Source organism: Phyllostomus hastatus, unplaced genomic scaffold, assembly GCF_019186645.2.
Source record: "Phyllostomus hastatus isolate PE091 unplaced genomic scaffold, TTU_PhHast_1.1 phas_contig_402, whole genome shotgun sequence".
NCBI lineage: Eukaryota > Metazoa > Chordata > Mammalia > Chiroptera > Phyllostomidae > Phyllostomus > Phyllostomus hastatus.
In genome coordinates this window covers 15,202,377-15,214,382 of record NW_025333873.1, presented here as the reverse complement: position 1 = coordinate 15,214,382, position 12,006 = coordinate 15,202,377, and the positions used below count along the sequence as shown (strand labels likewise).

Below are 12,006 nucleotides of genomic sequence, written 5' to 3'. Positions count from 1 at the left end.
GCCCAGCGCCCTGCAGCGGTGGGGGGGGTGGCCCAGAGAGGAGCTGGGGGTGTGCAGGGAGGGCCGGACTCCCCCCGGCTCTTGGGACCCTCCTCTTCCCGGAGAGAGTGTCGTGGGGGGCAGGAGACCCGCACCAGGGCCCAGGACCCTGGGCTCCGACCCTGGACAGCCCCCCAGGGCCGGGCTCGCCCGAGACTGCCCCCTTCCCTCTGACCCTCGGGCCCCTCTCCTCTGGGCGGAGGGGCCGCTCCGTGAGTGCAGGTCAGTGGGGGCGGGGGGACGGCCGTGGTTTCCCAAGGACACTCCTGGAGGGGGGGTTGCCGCTGCCACCAGACCATGACGCCTCCCCTGGTTTGCAGACAGAGTGACGCCCACGGCCACGGAGGACAAATGACCCCATGCTCTCCATTCACCCTGGCGGGGGGGTCACTAGTCCTGGGTGGGTGTCCCGTCCTGGGTGCCTGTGGGCAGCCCAGCATCGGCCCCTCCCGGGCTCCTCTGAGAACTCTGGGGGGGGCCCCCCGCACCCTGCTCACGCCTGTCGCCCGGCCAGGTGGCCACGTCAGGCCTCCTCTCCCGTGGCCTCTGGCCAGCTGGTCCCAGTGTCTGGCACTGCTCTCTCAGTCCTGCCCCCCCAGGGGTGCCAGAGCCCCCAGTGTCCCCCAGGCCACCATGTTCAACCGGCCCCACCGCGGCCGAGGCAGGGCCTGGGCCCCGGGCCCCACCTGCTCCTGCGTGGCCAGGGCTGCTGCTGTTCCCCCACACGAGCGTCCTCCCCGCCCACCCACGCTGTCCGGGCCCCGAGACTGGGCAGCGGGACCTTCACACCTCACCCAGGAGGACCTGCCTTTGGGGCGTTCATTGTGCCTTTTAGAGCCCCCCACACACACACTGGGGGAGTCCTGTCCCCCCGCTCCCAGCAGTGCCGCCTTCTCTGAGGGAGGAGGCCGAGATGAAGAGCCCCCCCACTCTGTTCAGGGAAGGCTGTCTGTGCCCCCCAAGGAGCCCCGGGGCCCCGGGTGTCGCCCCCCGCCTGCTTTCTGGAGGACGGGTCTGCTGGGCCTGCTTGCCAGCAGTCACCACCTCACCTGGGCAGGCGTGGACGGAGGGCAGAGACAGGCGTACCCCTGCCCCGTCCGCACCTGGCAGCGAGGCAACTGGCCCACAGGAGGGGCAAGGACGGAGGTCCCCTAGCGGGTGTTGGGCCCTGCACGCCGGGCAGCGCCCCGCTTTACGCGTCCCCTGCACCCCCGCTCTTGCGTGTGACCACATGGGAGGACATCCGACCCCCGGGTTTGGCGGTGCCGTGGGGAGCAGAGGGACAGAGCCGCCCACTCCCTGCGATGTTGCCGTGTACGCTTCTGGGTGTCTTGGGAACACTGTGACTTTCTTTTTTTTTTTTTAAAGATTTTATTTATTTATTTTTAGAGAGGGAAGGGAGGGAGAAAGAGAGAGAGAGAGAAACATCAATGTGCGGTTGCTGGGGGCTGTGGCCTGCAACCCAGGGATGTGCCCTGACTGGGAATCGAACCTGCGATGCTTTGGTTCGCAGCCCGCGCTCAATCCACTGAGCTACGCCAGCCAGGGCTGAGAACACTGTGACTTTCCAGTGCGAACTCAGACCCCTTGTTTCTGGGTCACCGAGGAAACGCCACCCCCCTCCCCGGTGGCTGCTTCCCTCAGCCCCACGCCGCTCCAGCTCCGGCTCCCTCCAGAGGCCAGGCCTTGCCGAGCCGCGGAGACCGCTGCCATCTCCTGCAGCCACGGGGCGTGGGGACCGAGACAGCACGGCCAGCAGCACAGAGTGACAGGGCCCGGGGTGGTGGCCGGTGTTCAGAACAGCAGGGCGGGCGTTTTCGTTGGGTCACTGGCTGTTCACTGCGCGCACTCGGGCCAGGCAGGGCGGGGCGGGGCGGCCTCGGACTCCTGGGTCCCTTCCTCTGGGAGGTAAGGACAGTGACGCCGGCTCCCGTGTTTTAGGGACAGCTGTAAAGGTCTCACACGCTGCGCATCCTCAACTGTGACCCTGGGTGACGACAGGGTCGTTGTCCGGGAGTCAGGAGCTGGCCCGTGGGAAGCGCTGACCACCGTGTTGGCTGGGGCGAGCGCCTGGATCATTAGGCAGGTGAGTCCCCCAACCCGGTGCCGCCCACCCGCCACCTCGGTCGCCGTCTCTCTGCGGTGACTGCTGTGTCTGCAGGTTTTCTGCCGGTGGTGGCCGGCTGCCACCGTGAAGGACAATCTCATTTTGCCTGTTACTCTCTTCCCTTCTCTCCTGAGGGGACAGTGACCGGAGCCACTAAAATAGGACCCTCCTGCAGCAGTGGTTTTCTGCACGGACACTCCTGACGCACCAGTCCAGTCCAGCTGAGTGTGAGGGACAGCACACGCAGCGTGCCCGGGGTCACAGCCCGACCCCAGCAGCCGGGAGGCAGGCCCGTGGGAGCCACACACCGAGACACCAGTGAATCGGGGACGAGCGACGGCCCCAGAGGGCCCCCCCGACCCCCACAGCCATCCAGGCCGTGGGCAATGACGGGGTGAGGGGCGTTAGAAAAGGGAACAGACTTCCAGCCAGAACCTGAGTGTCGTTCCACGATCATCAGCAGGAACAAGCGAGTCTGAGGTTTAAAGCAAACAGGCTGTTTTCTCTGTGAACCCACCCGTGGGTCCGTGAGAGGCTGTTAGGGTGCCCACGCGGACGGCATGTGCAGGCCCCCAGGCTGGCCCGGCCCAGCCCCGCCCGAGGGGACGACGCAGACACCGCAGACACAGCTGCGGTCCCCACACATCATGGGAACGTGAGAACTGACCGGCACCCGACCACCCAAGAACAGTATGGCGGTGGGCCCCACGGCCGCCGCCCCCGAGCATGCCAGTGATGCCCCGAGACGGCAGGAGGCGTGGGGCCCCTTCGACTCCACTCCACGGTCAGGCGCCGTCAGAGAACAGGCACCCCCCACCGGCCGGGCAGAGCGCCGGGCGGACGGGGCGCAGGAGGGTGGTAACCCCTGGGCCTGCAGAACCAAGTGCCTCCCAGTCCACAGCACAGCACCCGCCCAGAGGGGCTGGGGGTGTCCTTCCCCGGGAGCTCAGGACCAACGGGGCGCCTCCGGAGATGCCCACAGCCGCCAGCAGAAACCCTTCCCCCCCGGGGCCAGCAGGTACCCGGCGGGCACGGAGCAATGGCGGGGGGGGGTGGCCGTCAGGGACCCCAGAGCAGGCCTGTGGGCCGCCCTTCGGGTGGCCGACCACGCCCACCCACAGGCACCGCCGGCACGGACGGTCCTGCCGGCCGCCGGAGACCCGGGACTGGGTCTCGGCACCGTCCGTCGTGAGGTCCCGTCCCGCCCCCTGCCCTCGGGAACGCGTCAGGGTAAACGTGACGTGGGCTGAAGGCGTGGCAACATAAAAAAAAAACTCAAGACACAAATCGAGTGGGAAGAGCCCAGGTAAAGACAGAGGAGGAAGAACCCAACAACTCAGAAGAAAGTGATTTATTTCAAAACAGAAACAGTTTCATGTGCACGAAGTTTAACAAGATGCGCTCCACAGTGGGCACCCAGGGACACAGCTTGGCAAAGGGCGGGTGTCAGGAACCACAGTCCTGAAAATGGCTGCTTTTCACTCGACGTTTGCCCAGGAGACGCCGCGAGAGACAGGGGTGTCTCGTGCGTGAGTTCGCTGACACGCCTTCCGCTCTGCCTCTGGGCTTGCACCTGAAGTCTTAGAGACCGGACATCTCATCGGGGCGAATTCGAACTCAGCACCGGCTCAGCACCGAGACGACCGGCGGCAGCGAGTGCGTGCCTTCTCCGGCCGGCCGGCCGCGGGCCTGGTGGCGGCGGCGTCCTCTGTGCCGTGCGCCCGGCGAGGGAGCCAACGGTAAGGGGTGCGCCGAACTGCGGGGGGGCACTGAGGTCTAGGGCCCTGCTGCCTTGAGAGAAAATGAGGCAAATAAGCACAAAATACGCGTTAAAATTAGAAAATGACAGCGAGGAAGCAAGGTGGTCTTAACTATTCCAAATAGCTTAATTTGAGTAATAGGGTGCACGTGGTTCTATACCTTTTTTAAAGTAAAATTTCACTTATTCAAGTTCTAATAAATCAGTTTGATACTTTGTTATGCTGAAGACCAAGAAAGGACTCCCAACATGTAGCACTGGTGTTAATACCTGTAAAAAGCGTCCTTAGCCCCAGAAAACTGAAGACTTGCATATTTATAAACAAGCGACTGGCCCTGGCCAGGTGGCTCAGCGGGTTGGAGCACCACCCCACGCACCCAAAGGCTGCGGGTTCGATTCCTGGGCGGGGCGTGTGCAGGCGGCAGCCAGGCGGTGCTGCCCCTCCCGTCCTCTCGCTCCATAAAGTCCATAAACACACCCTCGGGTGAGCATGTTTGTATAAACCGACTACTAGTTACACTCCAGATTCAAAATACTCTGTGTGCGTCCAAACAGTTGCACCGCCTTTATTTTACAGTGTTAAGAAATTCGTGTTTTTGCCAATTTTGGTCAGTCTTCGTTCCCTCCAGTTGGGTCGAATCACTGGCGTTTGTCTGGAAATCACCTTGATTCTGATGGATTCTTTGCACCTGGGAATTCAGGGTGGCGTCTACCCCACGGGGGCGGGCCCCCTTCAGGCAGCGCTCTGCTCCGGGGGGTGCCCAGCACCACCGCCCCCTCCACCGGAGCCTGCGGCTCCGGCCCTGGCCCCCTCGCGCAGCCCCAGGCCCGGCGGTCCATTCACGGCTGGGCTTCACCGAAGGTCAGTCACCCGACACACGCTCTGGCCACGGAGGTGACAGAGCTGGACTTCCAGCAGCTGTTCTAGATGGTTCTTGCCTAACTCTCTTTCTTAAGATGGGGAGAGTAGAACTCTCCCCACTGGTGCGAACCGTTTCCAACAGCGGGCCTAAAACCTGATGTTGAAGCTGACGTTTCACATACCTGGGTTCACACGGGATCCTCGGACGACCTATCTGTCTCCAGGGCGGCGCTCTTCTCCTAGGCACGAAAGGGGTCACAATTACGTGAGGCTCTCAGCTCTAGTCAGTTCATCAGCCGCAGCCAAGCCAGGGACCCTCAACCTCCCTGAAGTGACTCCGCCCACGAAAGGCCCACCCAGCGCGGGCTCGCTTCCACGCGGGCGTTTTTCCTGTGTCCAGCTCATCTGCACGGCCACGGTCTCTGCCTCCCATGCGGAGGTTCCAGTGCGGGGGCAGGGCAGAGCGGGGCACACCCCCCGCCCCCCCGGAGGTTAAACACGCCATCACCTCCTTTAGCCTCCCGCATGCACCCCAGGCAAGAACGTCCCCCCGCCCGTCTCCCCGACCCCGCTGCCCCGAGGCGGCCGCGGTCTAGGAGCACGGGGGGAATGAAGGAGCCCGCCTGCCAAGGGGGCTAGTTTTATCGCCCTCCCTGCGGCCCCCCACGCACCACCCCCCCGGCGTCACGCGCCCCAGAAGTAAAGGCACGGTGCCCAGCGCTCGCTCCTCTCCTGGTGGTTCCGTGGGTTTGCCCAAAACTTGCCGGGAAGTCAGGGATTTTTCAGCTCTGGGATACTTCTAAGTGGGCTGAGAATTCCTGGTCCTACCCAAAATTAGGTCGTCTTACAACTATTTAAATTTAGCATTTTGGCCAGAAGAATGAAGGATTCGATTTCACCCAAAAAGTGTTTTCTTACACTGTCAGGGAGAAAAGGAGATCACGGCCACAAACACACCGCGGCACTGCGACACCGTGGTGCCGCGGCACGCAGACGGCGGGGACTTCTCCGTGCAGGGCGAGCACGGCGGCAGACGCGGCCCCCGCTGTGCGGCTGGCAACTGAAATCACTCTGCCCGCTTCTAAAACTCGCCTCAGTGAAATATGCCGCCAGCACACAACCTCCCATCAGTGACGGAAATGCTGGTTTAGCTACGGCTGCTCACGCCCCCCAGGATTCCAGCGCTGGCTCTTGCACACCGGGCGTCGGGAGAGGGCCAGCTGGCGGAGACGGCGACACCGACACCTCCGCCTCCCTGCCTGCCTGCCCCGCAGAAGCGCCCGCTCGCTGCGTGCGCCCAGGGAGCGCAGGTCTGGCTCCGGGTCCCACCGCTCCGTGGGCAGGACGCCCGGCTCAGAGTGAGGTCTGTGACATGGCCGGTTAAGGACGGCAGATGACGCAGGCGCTGAAGGAATCGCGTGGCCAAGCAGCGGCCCCCTGCTCCGCCGCTTCTCACCCAGCGTGCTGCACCCGTGCACGCGTGAGGACCACACGGAGCTGTCCGCCAGACACACACGCAGATGCGAGGAGTGGACGGTGCGACCACAGACGGTGTGGAAGCGCGAACTCCTCCGGGACGCCCATGTGATGACCGGTCCCCCCAGGACGTGGACGGCCCGGTTCCCGCAGCTACAGGAGCGCGCAGCCTGGAGCCCTGCGGCCGCAGGCCGGCTGCGTGACCGGCGCCGCACCCGAGGGGCCTGACAAACTTGGGAGATCGGAAGTAACACACACACACACCCGTTACTTCCTTATTTTTAATCAAATGTGAATAATTGCCACTGTAGTGAATAAAAATCCATGAGTCAGAATTGCATGCAATTTTTTATTTATTTCTAAATCGATTTGCACACTTAATATTATAGTGTTAACTTCACAAACAGCATAAACGCACTACAATGACATTAAGCTGCTTCCACCCACCCGAAAAGACACAATATTGCCCCCAAATTACTAATTATACAACACTGCAAATTAATGAACACCGTGAGTACTAAAATGTCACCATTCCAATGTATTAATGTCAACAACGTCTGCCTTCCTGTAACTGGCTGAGACGGTTGCTAAGGGCATGCCACAGAGACACCTCATGAGAATGGTAGGTCCCGCTCCAACCCCACAGCAACCAGGCCCCCAGGAGCAGCTATCTAGTGCAATGTCTGGTCAAGGAAATAGTTTATTCAGCACATAAATAAAAATCCACGAAGTGAAAAGCATCACAAACGCAACACTAAATTCAGATAATCAGCATCTACAGTCTCACCATCTAAAGTCTGACTGATACGCTGCCAGAATGAATTCCACACCAATCGGCTACGTTAAAACAGCACCCCCCCCCGCAGTGCGTGACTGCAGGGTGCAGGGAGGGAACCCTAGCTGGGATCCCTCCACCCTTACCCTTGCTTTGTTCTGGTTTTTAACCCTAGAGAAACGACCCCCCTCCCCGGAAAGAACTCACACGCCAATTCAGGAGTGGCTGAGACTGGTCAAGGTCTCGGTCCACCCGACTGGGCACCGGCCTTTCGGACGCCGCCACCTGCCCGTGCCCCCGTTCCACAGACGTGCACTCGGCCCGTGCTGCCACGTGCCCCCGGACCCTCCAGCGGCGGGCGTGCAGTTCTCCCCTCTCCCTGCCGGGCCACCGAGAAACCGCGGGCACGCGGTTTGAAGGGACCCAGCGTGGCCAGGGCGGGCTCCCGGGCACCTGGGCCGGGTCTGGCACTCGGGGGCAGCACCGGGGTCGGGGCCATTCCGACCCACCAGCTTATCAATCTTGAACGCCCTGTTCATCCCACACTTTGTTCTTAAAACTTGAAACCCTGTGATGGGCCGTGTGACCGTTTACATAGGGGAACCCTGGCTCTCGATCTGCTTTATTTGCTTCAGGCTCCGGCTACCCCACAGCCTGTCAGGGCCTCACGAGCAGAATTGGCGTCAGCGCCCCCCCCCGCAGCACGCCCCTCCCCCCCCAAACATCTGAGGAGAGAGCGCTCCACACACCGGGCCGCCAGCTGCTGCTGTCCGCCGGTCAAACCCTCCGCCTGCCACAACGTAGCTGACCTGGCTCTGCGCTCAGGTCTTGTCTCACAGACGTTTACGGGGTGTGTTCCGGTGGACAGGGTGACAGCGGTGGGTTTTAAACCCTCCGATGGCAAAGACGGTGGAGGCGGACGGCCCGGCCTTCCCGGCACCGTCCCCTGTGGCGCACTGCATGCCCCTGCCACCACAGGCCTCCTCGCCGGCCACGCGTGTGGGAGGGACACGCGGGGGAGACGCGCCCGGAGGGCCGGCGAGTCAGGGGCACGCTGACACTGACACCACCACCACCAGCGCGGCCCGGCCCGGCGCGTGTGCCTCACAGGATGCTCTCCCTCTCCTCCCCGAAGCCCGTGCTCTCAGCGGCGGCCACGGCGAGCAGCTCGGAGGAGTCCTTCGAGAGCCGCGTGTAGCTGGCACGCTGGGCCCGCTTGTGCGCCGTGCTCTTCAGGTTCTCGTTCTGAACGGCCGCGGGGCCGGAGCTGGAGGCGGGCCTCGGGGTAACCGGGGGCGGCTCCCGGGTCCCGTCCCGGTCATCGAAGTGCTGGTGCGCCCGGCCGGCCGGCGCGCTGTTGTTGTTCAGGGTCACGGTGCTGGGCGTGCGGTTCAGGTTGTAGCCCTTGTGGCAGGCGGGCCAGCTCTCCTCGGGGCTGCTGGCCGTCAGGCTGCACTCGGACGGGCTCTTCTTGTCCTCGGAGCAGATGGACATGCGGGCCACCAGGGGGTCCGGCAGGCCGCTGAGGCTGTGCGGCACCCCCCGGGCCGCGCCGCGGCCGTCCTCCTCCAGCTCGATGAGGTTGGCCTTCTCCAGCTGCGGGTCGTCGGCCGCTTCCGAGTGGTTGGGCGAGCTCTCGCTGGACCTCACCCCCGAGTCGGAGGAGTCCTTCTTGTCCAGGAGGGCGTCCGCCAGGTACTCCTTCGCCTTGATGAAGGTTCTGAGCGGCTCGGCGCTGGGCTCCGGGGACCTGGCCCCGCGCTCGGCCTTGCCCTCCGCCCTCCGGTCCTTGCCGTCCCGGAGCAGCGGGGTGTTGTCGGACTCCTCCGGCCCCGACTCGTCCTCGTCGCTCGGGAGCTTCTGGTAGCGCAGGCCCCCGCCCTTGAGCTTCAGGTCCGTCTGGAAGAGGCTCGACCTCTCCGAGGACCTCTTGCCCGGGAGGAGCTTGCTGCCCGACTGGTCGGACTTCTCGTCTTCCTCCGTGATGGGGTCCAGGGGCGAGGCGTCATTGGTGGAGACCCCCGACGAGGAGTAGTCCATGACGTCGCCCCTCTTCAGCAGGAACGGCTTCCTCCCGTCATCCGGCTTTGGCTCGCCGTCCTTCCCTTTCTCCGAGTCCAGACTCGAGTGGATGGAGCCCCCCGACGCACTCTGACCCAGGTAATAGGCGCTGTGTGGGGAGGACCGGCCGCTGACCGCGGCGGAGCCCGGGCCCCCTTCCAGCTGCGACATCTGCGCGATGTACTCCCGGTACGCGTCCCGGTACTCGGCCTGCACCTTGTCCGTGAGCTTGGCGATCTCGGTGCTGGAGTCCTGGGAGTTGAGGCTCGAGAGGCTCGGGGTCCTGCGTGTCTGTGACTGCGAACAGAAGAAAAACCTCAGTGAGCGGAAACCAGAACCAAACACACCAGCTTAGGAACTCTCTGTCTCCAACACACCCGAGTCTTCTGGAAGAATTCTGCGTAACAAAGTGTAACAAAAGCCGTGGACTGCAGAAAACTTTACCATGAATAGAAAGTGTTGCACAAATTTTAATAAAATTGGTTTAATATTTAAATATAATTAAATGTATTAACAAATAATCTTAGCACTTGTTTTCAAAACTTCAAACTTCTAACTTTTATGTAAGGAAAAAGTAACCTTCACTGATAAAATGTAAAAATCCCCCTTAGAAAAGAGAGATTAGAGCTAAGCTACATCTCAAAAACAAAAGACTCATATCTTCCAAGTATATTAAAAAGAACCTTTCTCAACTTGTAAGACACAACGGTTCTGTCAAATTTCAATTCAGAGTGAGAAAATGTGCTCAAGGTACCCCCCCCAAAAAAGAAGGATCTAGAAGGCACAGAACACGCAGTGCCATGGGAACGGCAGACACACGCAGGAGCCAGAGAGCAGCAGGAACGGAGGCCACGGGGCCAGCAGCCGGGCCGTGAAGTCGGAGCAGAGAGAGACGTGAGACGGCTTTAACAGGCTGATTTCCAACGAGAAGGGTTCTGCTTAGACTTGCTTTTGATCCCAGAAAAGCTAACAAACGAGGAGTAAAAGGCACAGATCCGGAAAAAGACGGGAACGGAGGAAAAGAGTCGAGGGGCTGAAGGGACACTCGAAGGCTGAGACGCAGGAGCGAGGCGGAGTGTCCGTCCGTCCGTCCATCCGTCTGCGGGGAGAGGAGGGGCTGGCTGCCGCAGGCCCACAGGCCCGGGGCCACCTCGGCCGGGACTTAGCACCCTCTGCTCTCAAAGGCCGGGTGCTCCCGCTCTGGGGGACCCTCGGGTCCAGACTGTCTCCGTACGGATGCAGACGCCACCCGCCTCCCCACCCCTCTCCGGGGCGGGTGCTGTCACAGGAGACTTGGCGCAGGCACGGACGTGGGCTCCGAGCTGCCTTCTGCTAAGCCGGGCACTAGAGAGACTTGTGAAACCCGTCATTTCCACTAAATTTTGTTTTGCTTTAGAAAATACTGTCGTTTTTCATGAAAATGTTAATAAGTAATAGGTTTATTTTTAAGTGAATATTTCAAAAGTTTCTCCATTTTTGTTTCTAATATAGTAAATATTGACAGATAAAATTTACACGAACAAACGCTCCTAGGGTCCCCAATAACTTTTAGCAGTGGGAAAGAATTCTGAGACTGTCCTTTTCCGAAAGAAGCAGGTCTGAGACCCGCTGTGGTCGCAGGCAGGCCGGGAGCCCCAGGCTGCGGCAGGAGGCCCCGGGCGCGGGCGGCAGAGGAGCGCACTAGAGTCCCGGCCCCCGGCGGAGAAGAGGAGCCGCTGCGGCTGACACGCAGAGACCCCAGCACAAGGGCAGGCCTATCGCAGCGTGAAGGAAGGGAATTTTTTAATCTTTGTCAACACCCAGCAATAGATCGGTTTTCCAACTTATTCCAAGAAATAAGGCGGACAGTATTTAGGAAAAGACAATAACAACTGAGGAAATATTTTTACTACCGACCCAAACAAGCCGCCCCTAAAATCGGCGGACCGACCACGCACTCGCTTCCTAAGCGTCGCTCCCGTTCAGCGAGCGTCCCTGTAGCTGCGCGCTGGGCTTCCTCCCCCACGTGTCCTCGCTCCCCCCACCCCCTCCCCCTGCCCCCCGCTGTCCCCCGGGTTCCGTCTCTCCTGGTTCCCCGCACACTCTCCCCTGGCCTCTCCCTGCATTTTCACGCCCACTTCTCCGAACACCCCGAGGAGGAACTTGCACACCTGAGTGTGGGACACGGAGAGAGGGAATGCCCGCCAGGAGCACCGTCTGTGCCGAGACACCAGAGTGCGGCGCTCCCGAGGGGACGCGTGTTCTGACCACCAGCCCATGAGTGAGCGTGAGGGCCCCCAGCAGGCCGGGGGTGGCCTTTGCGAGCCGCCCCTGCCGCGGCCCTCCCTGCCCCCTCCACCCCCTCCGCACTCCCAAGTCTCTGCACGGCTCCCTGGGAACGGGCTCAGGCGCCACCGAGCACCGATTCTGAGTGGCCCGCGGGTGCGCCGACACAGCCTCAGGAACCGAGCACCACCCTCGTCCCTGAGGACGGGAGCACAGCGTCGCCCACCCACCTGCCAGCTGAGGTTGCTGTGGCGCGGGGCGCCCTCGTCCAGGCCGAGCGTGTTCAGCTCCTCGAAGCTGAAGTTGAGCGTGTAGGGCGTCTGCGCGGCCAGCTCGCCGTGCGGCAGCTCGCCGGGTGGGGCCCGCCGGGCGGGGTCGCCCGGGGGGGCGGGGCCGCTGTTGTTCTCGTTGAGCAGCCGCGGGTCCTCGGGCACCAGCTGGCTCTCTGCACTTCTCATCTCTAGCACCTTCGGGAGGAGAGAGACCACTTACATCCACACCGACAGGTCACGTTTGGGAAGCTTCAGAGGTATTTTAAAACAGAGCATCACGAAGTTATCACAGTGGCCAGGAGAAAGCACACTTCCCCTAAGTGAGCTTCTCCTCTGTCTGCTCACCGTTCACTTTAATGCTAAAGGAAGTCATGGCGATAATCATCCTAT

The 12,006-nt window shown here is 61.8% G+C and overlaps 1 protein-coding gene across 8 annotated transcripts in view; it reads right to left on the bottom strand.

Moving 5' to 3' along the window:
- Positions 1-6,578: 6,578 nt before the first annotated feature.
- KIDINS220 (kinase D interacting substrate 220) overlaps positions 6,579-12,006 on the bottom strand; it is a 71,449-nt gene continuing 66,021 nt past the window's right edge. For all 8 annotated transcript variants that reach the window (XM_045844681.1, XM_045844686.1, XM_045844687.1 and 5 more), the window contains 2 exons: positions 11,575-11,811; positions 6,579-9,376 (listed from right to left, as the gene is read on the bottom strand). In XM_045844681.1, the coding sequence (XP_045700637.1) occupies positions 8,123-9,376; positions 11,575-11,811 (1,491 nt within the window). In that variant the 3' untranslated portion in view covers positions 6,579-8,122. The remainder of the gene's footprint in view (positions 9,377-11,574; positions 11,812-12,006) is intronic.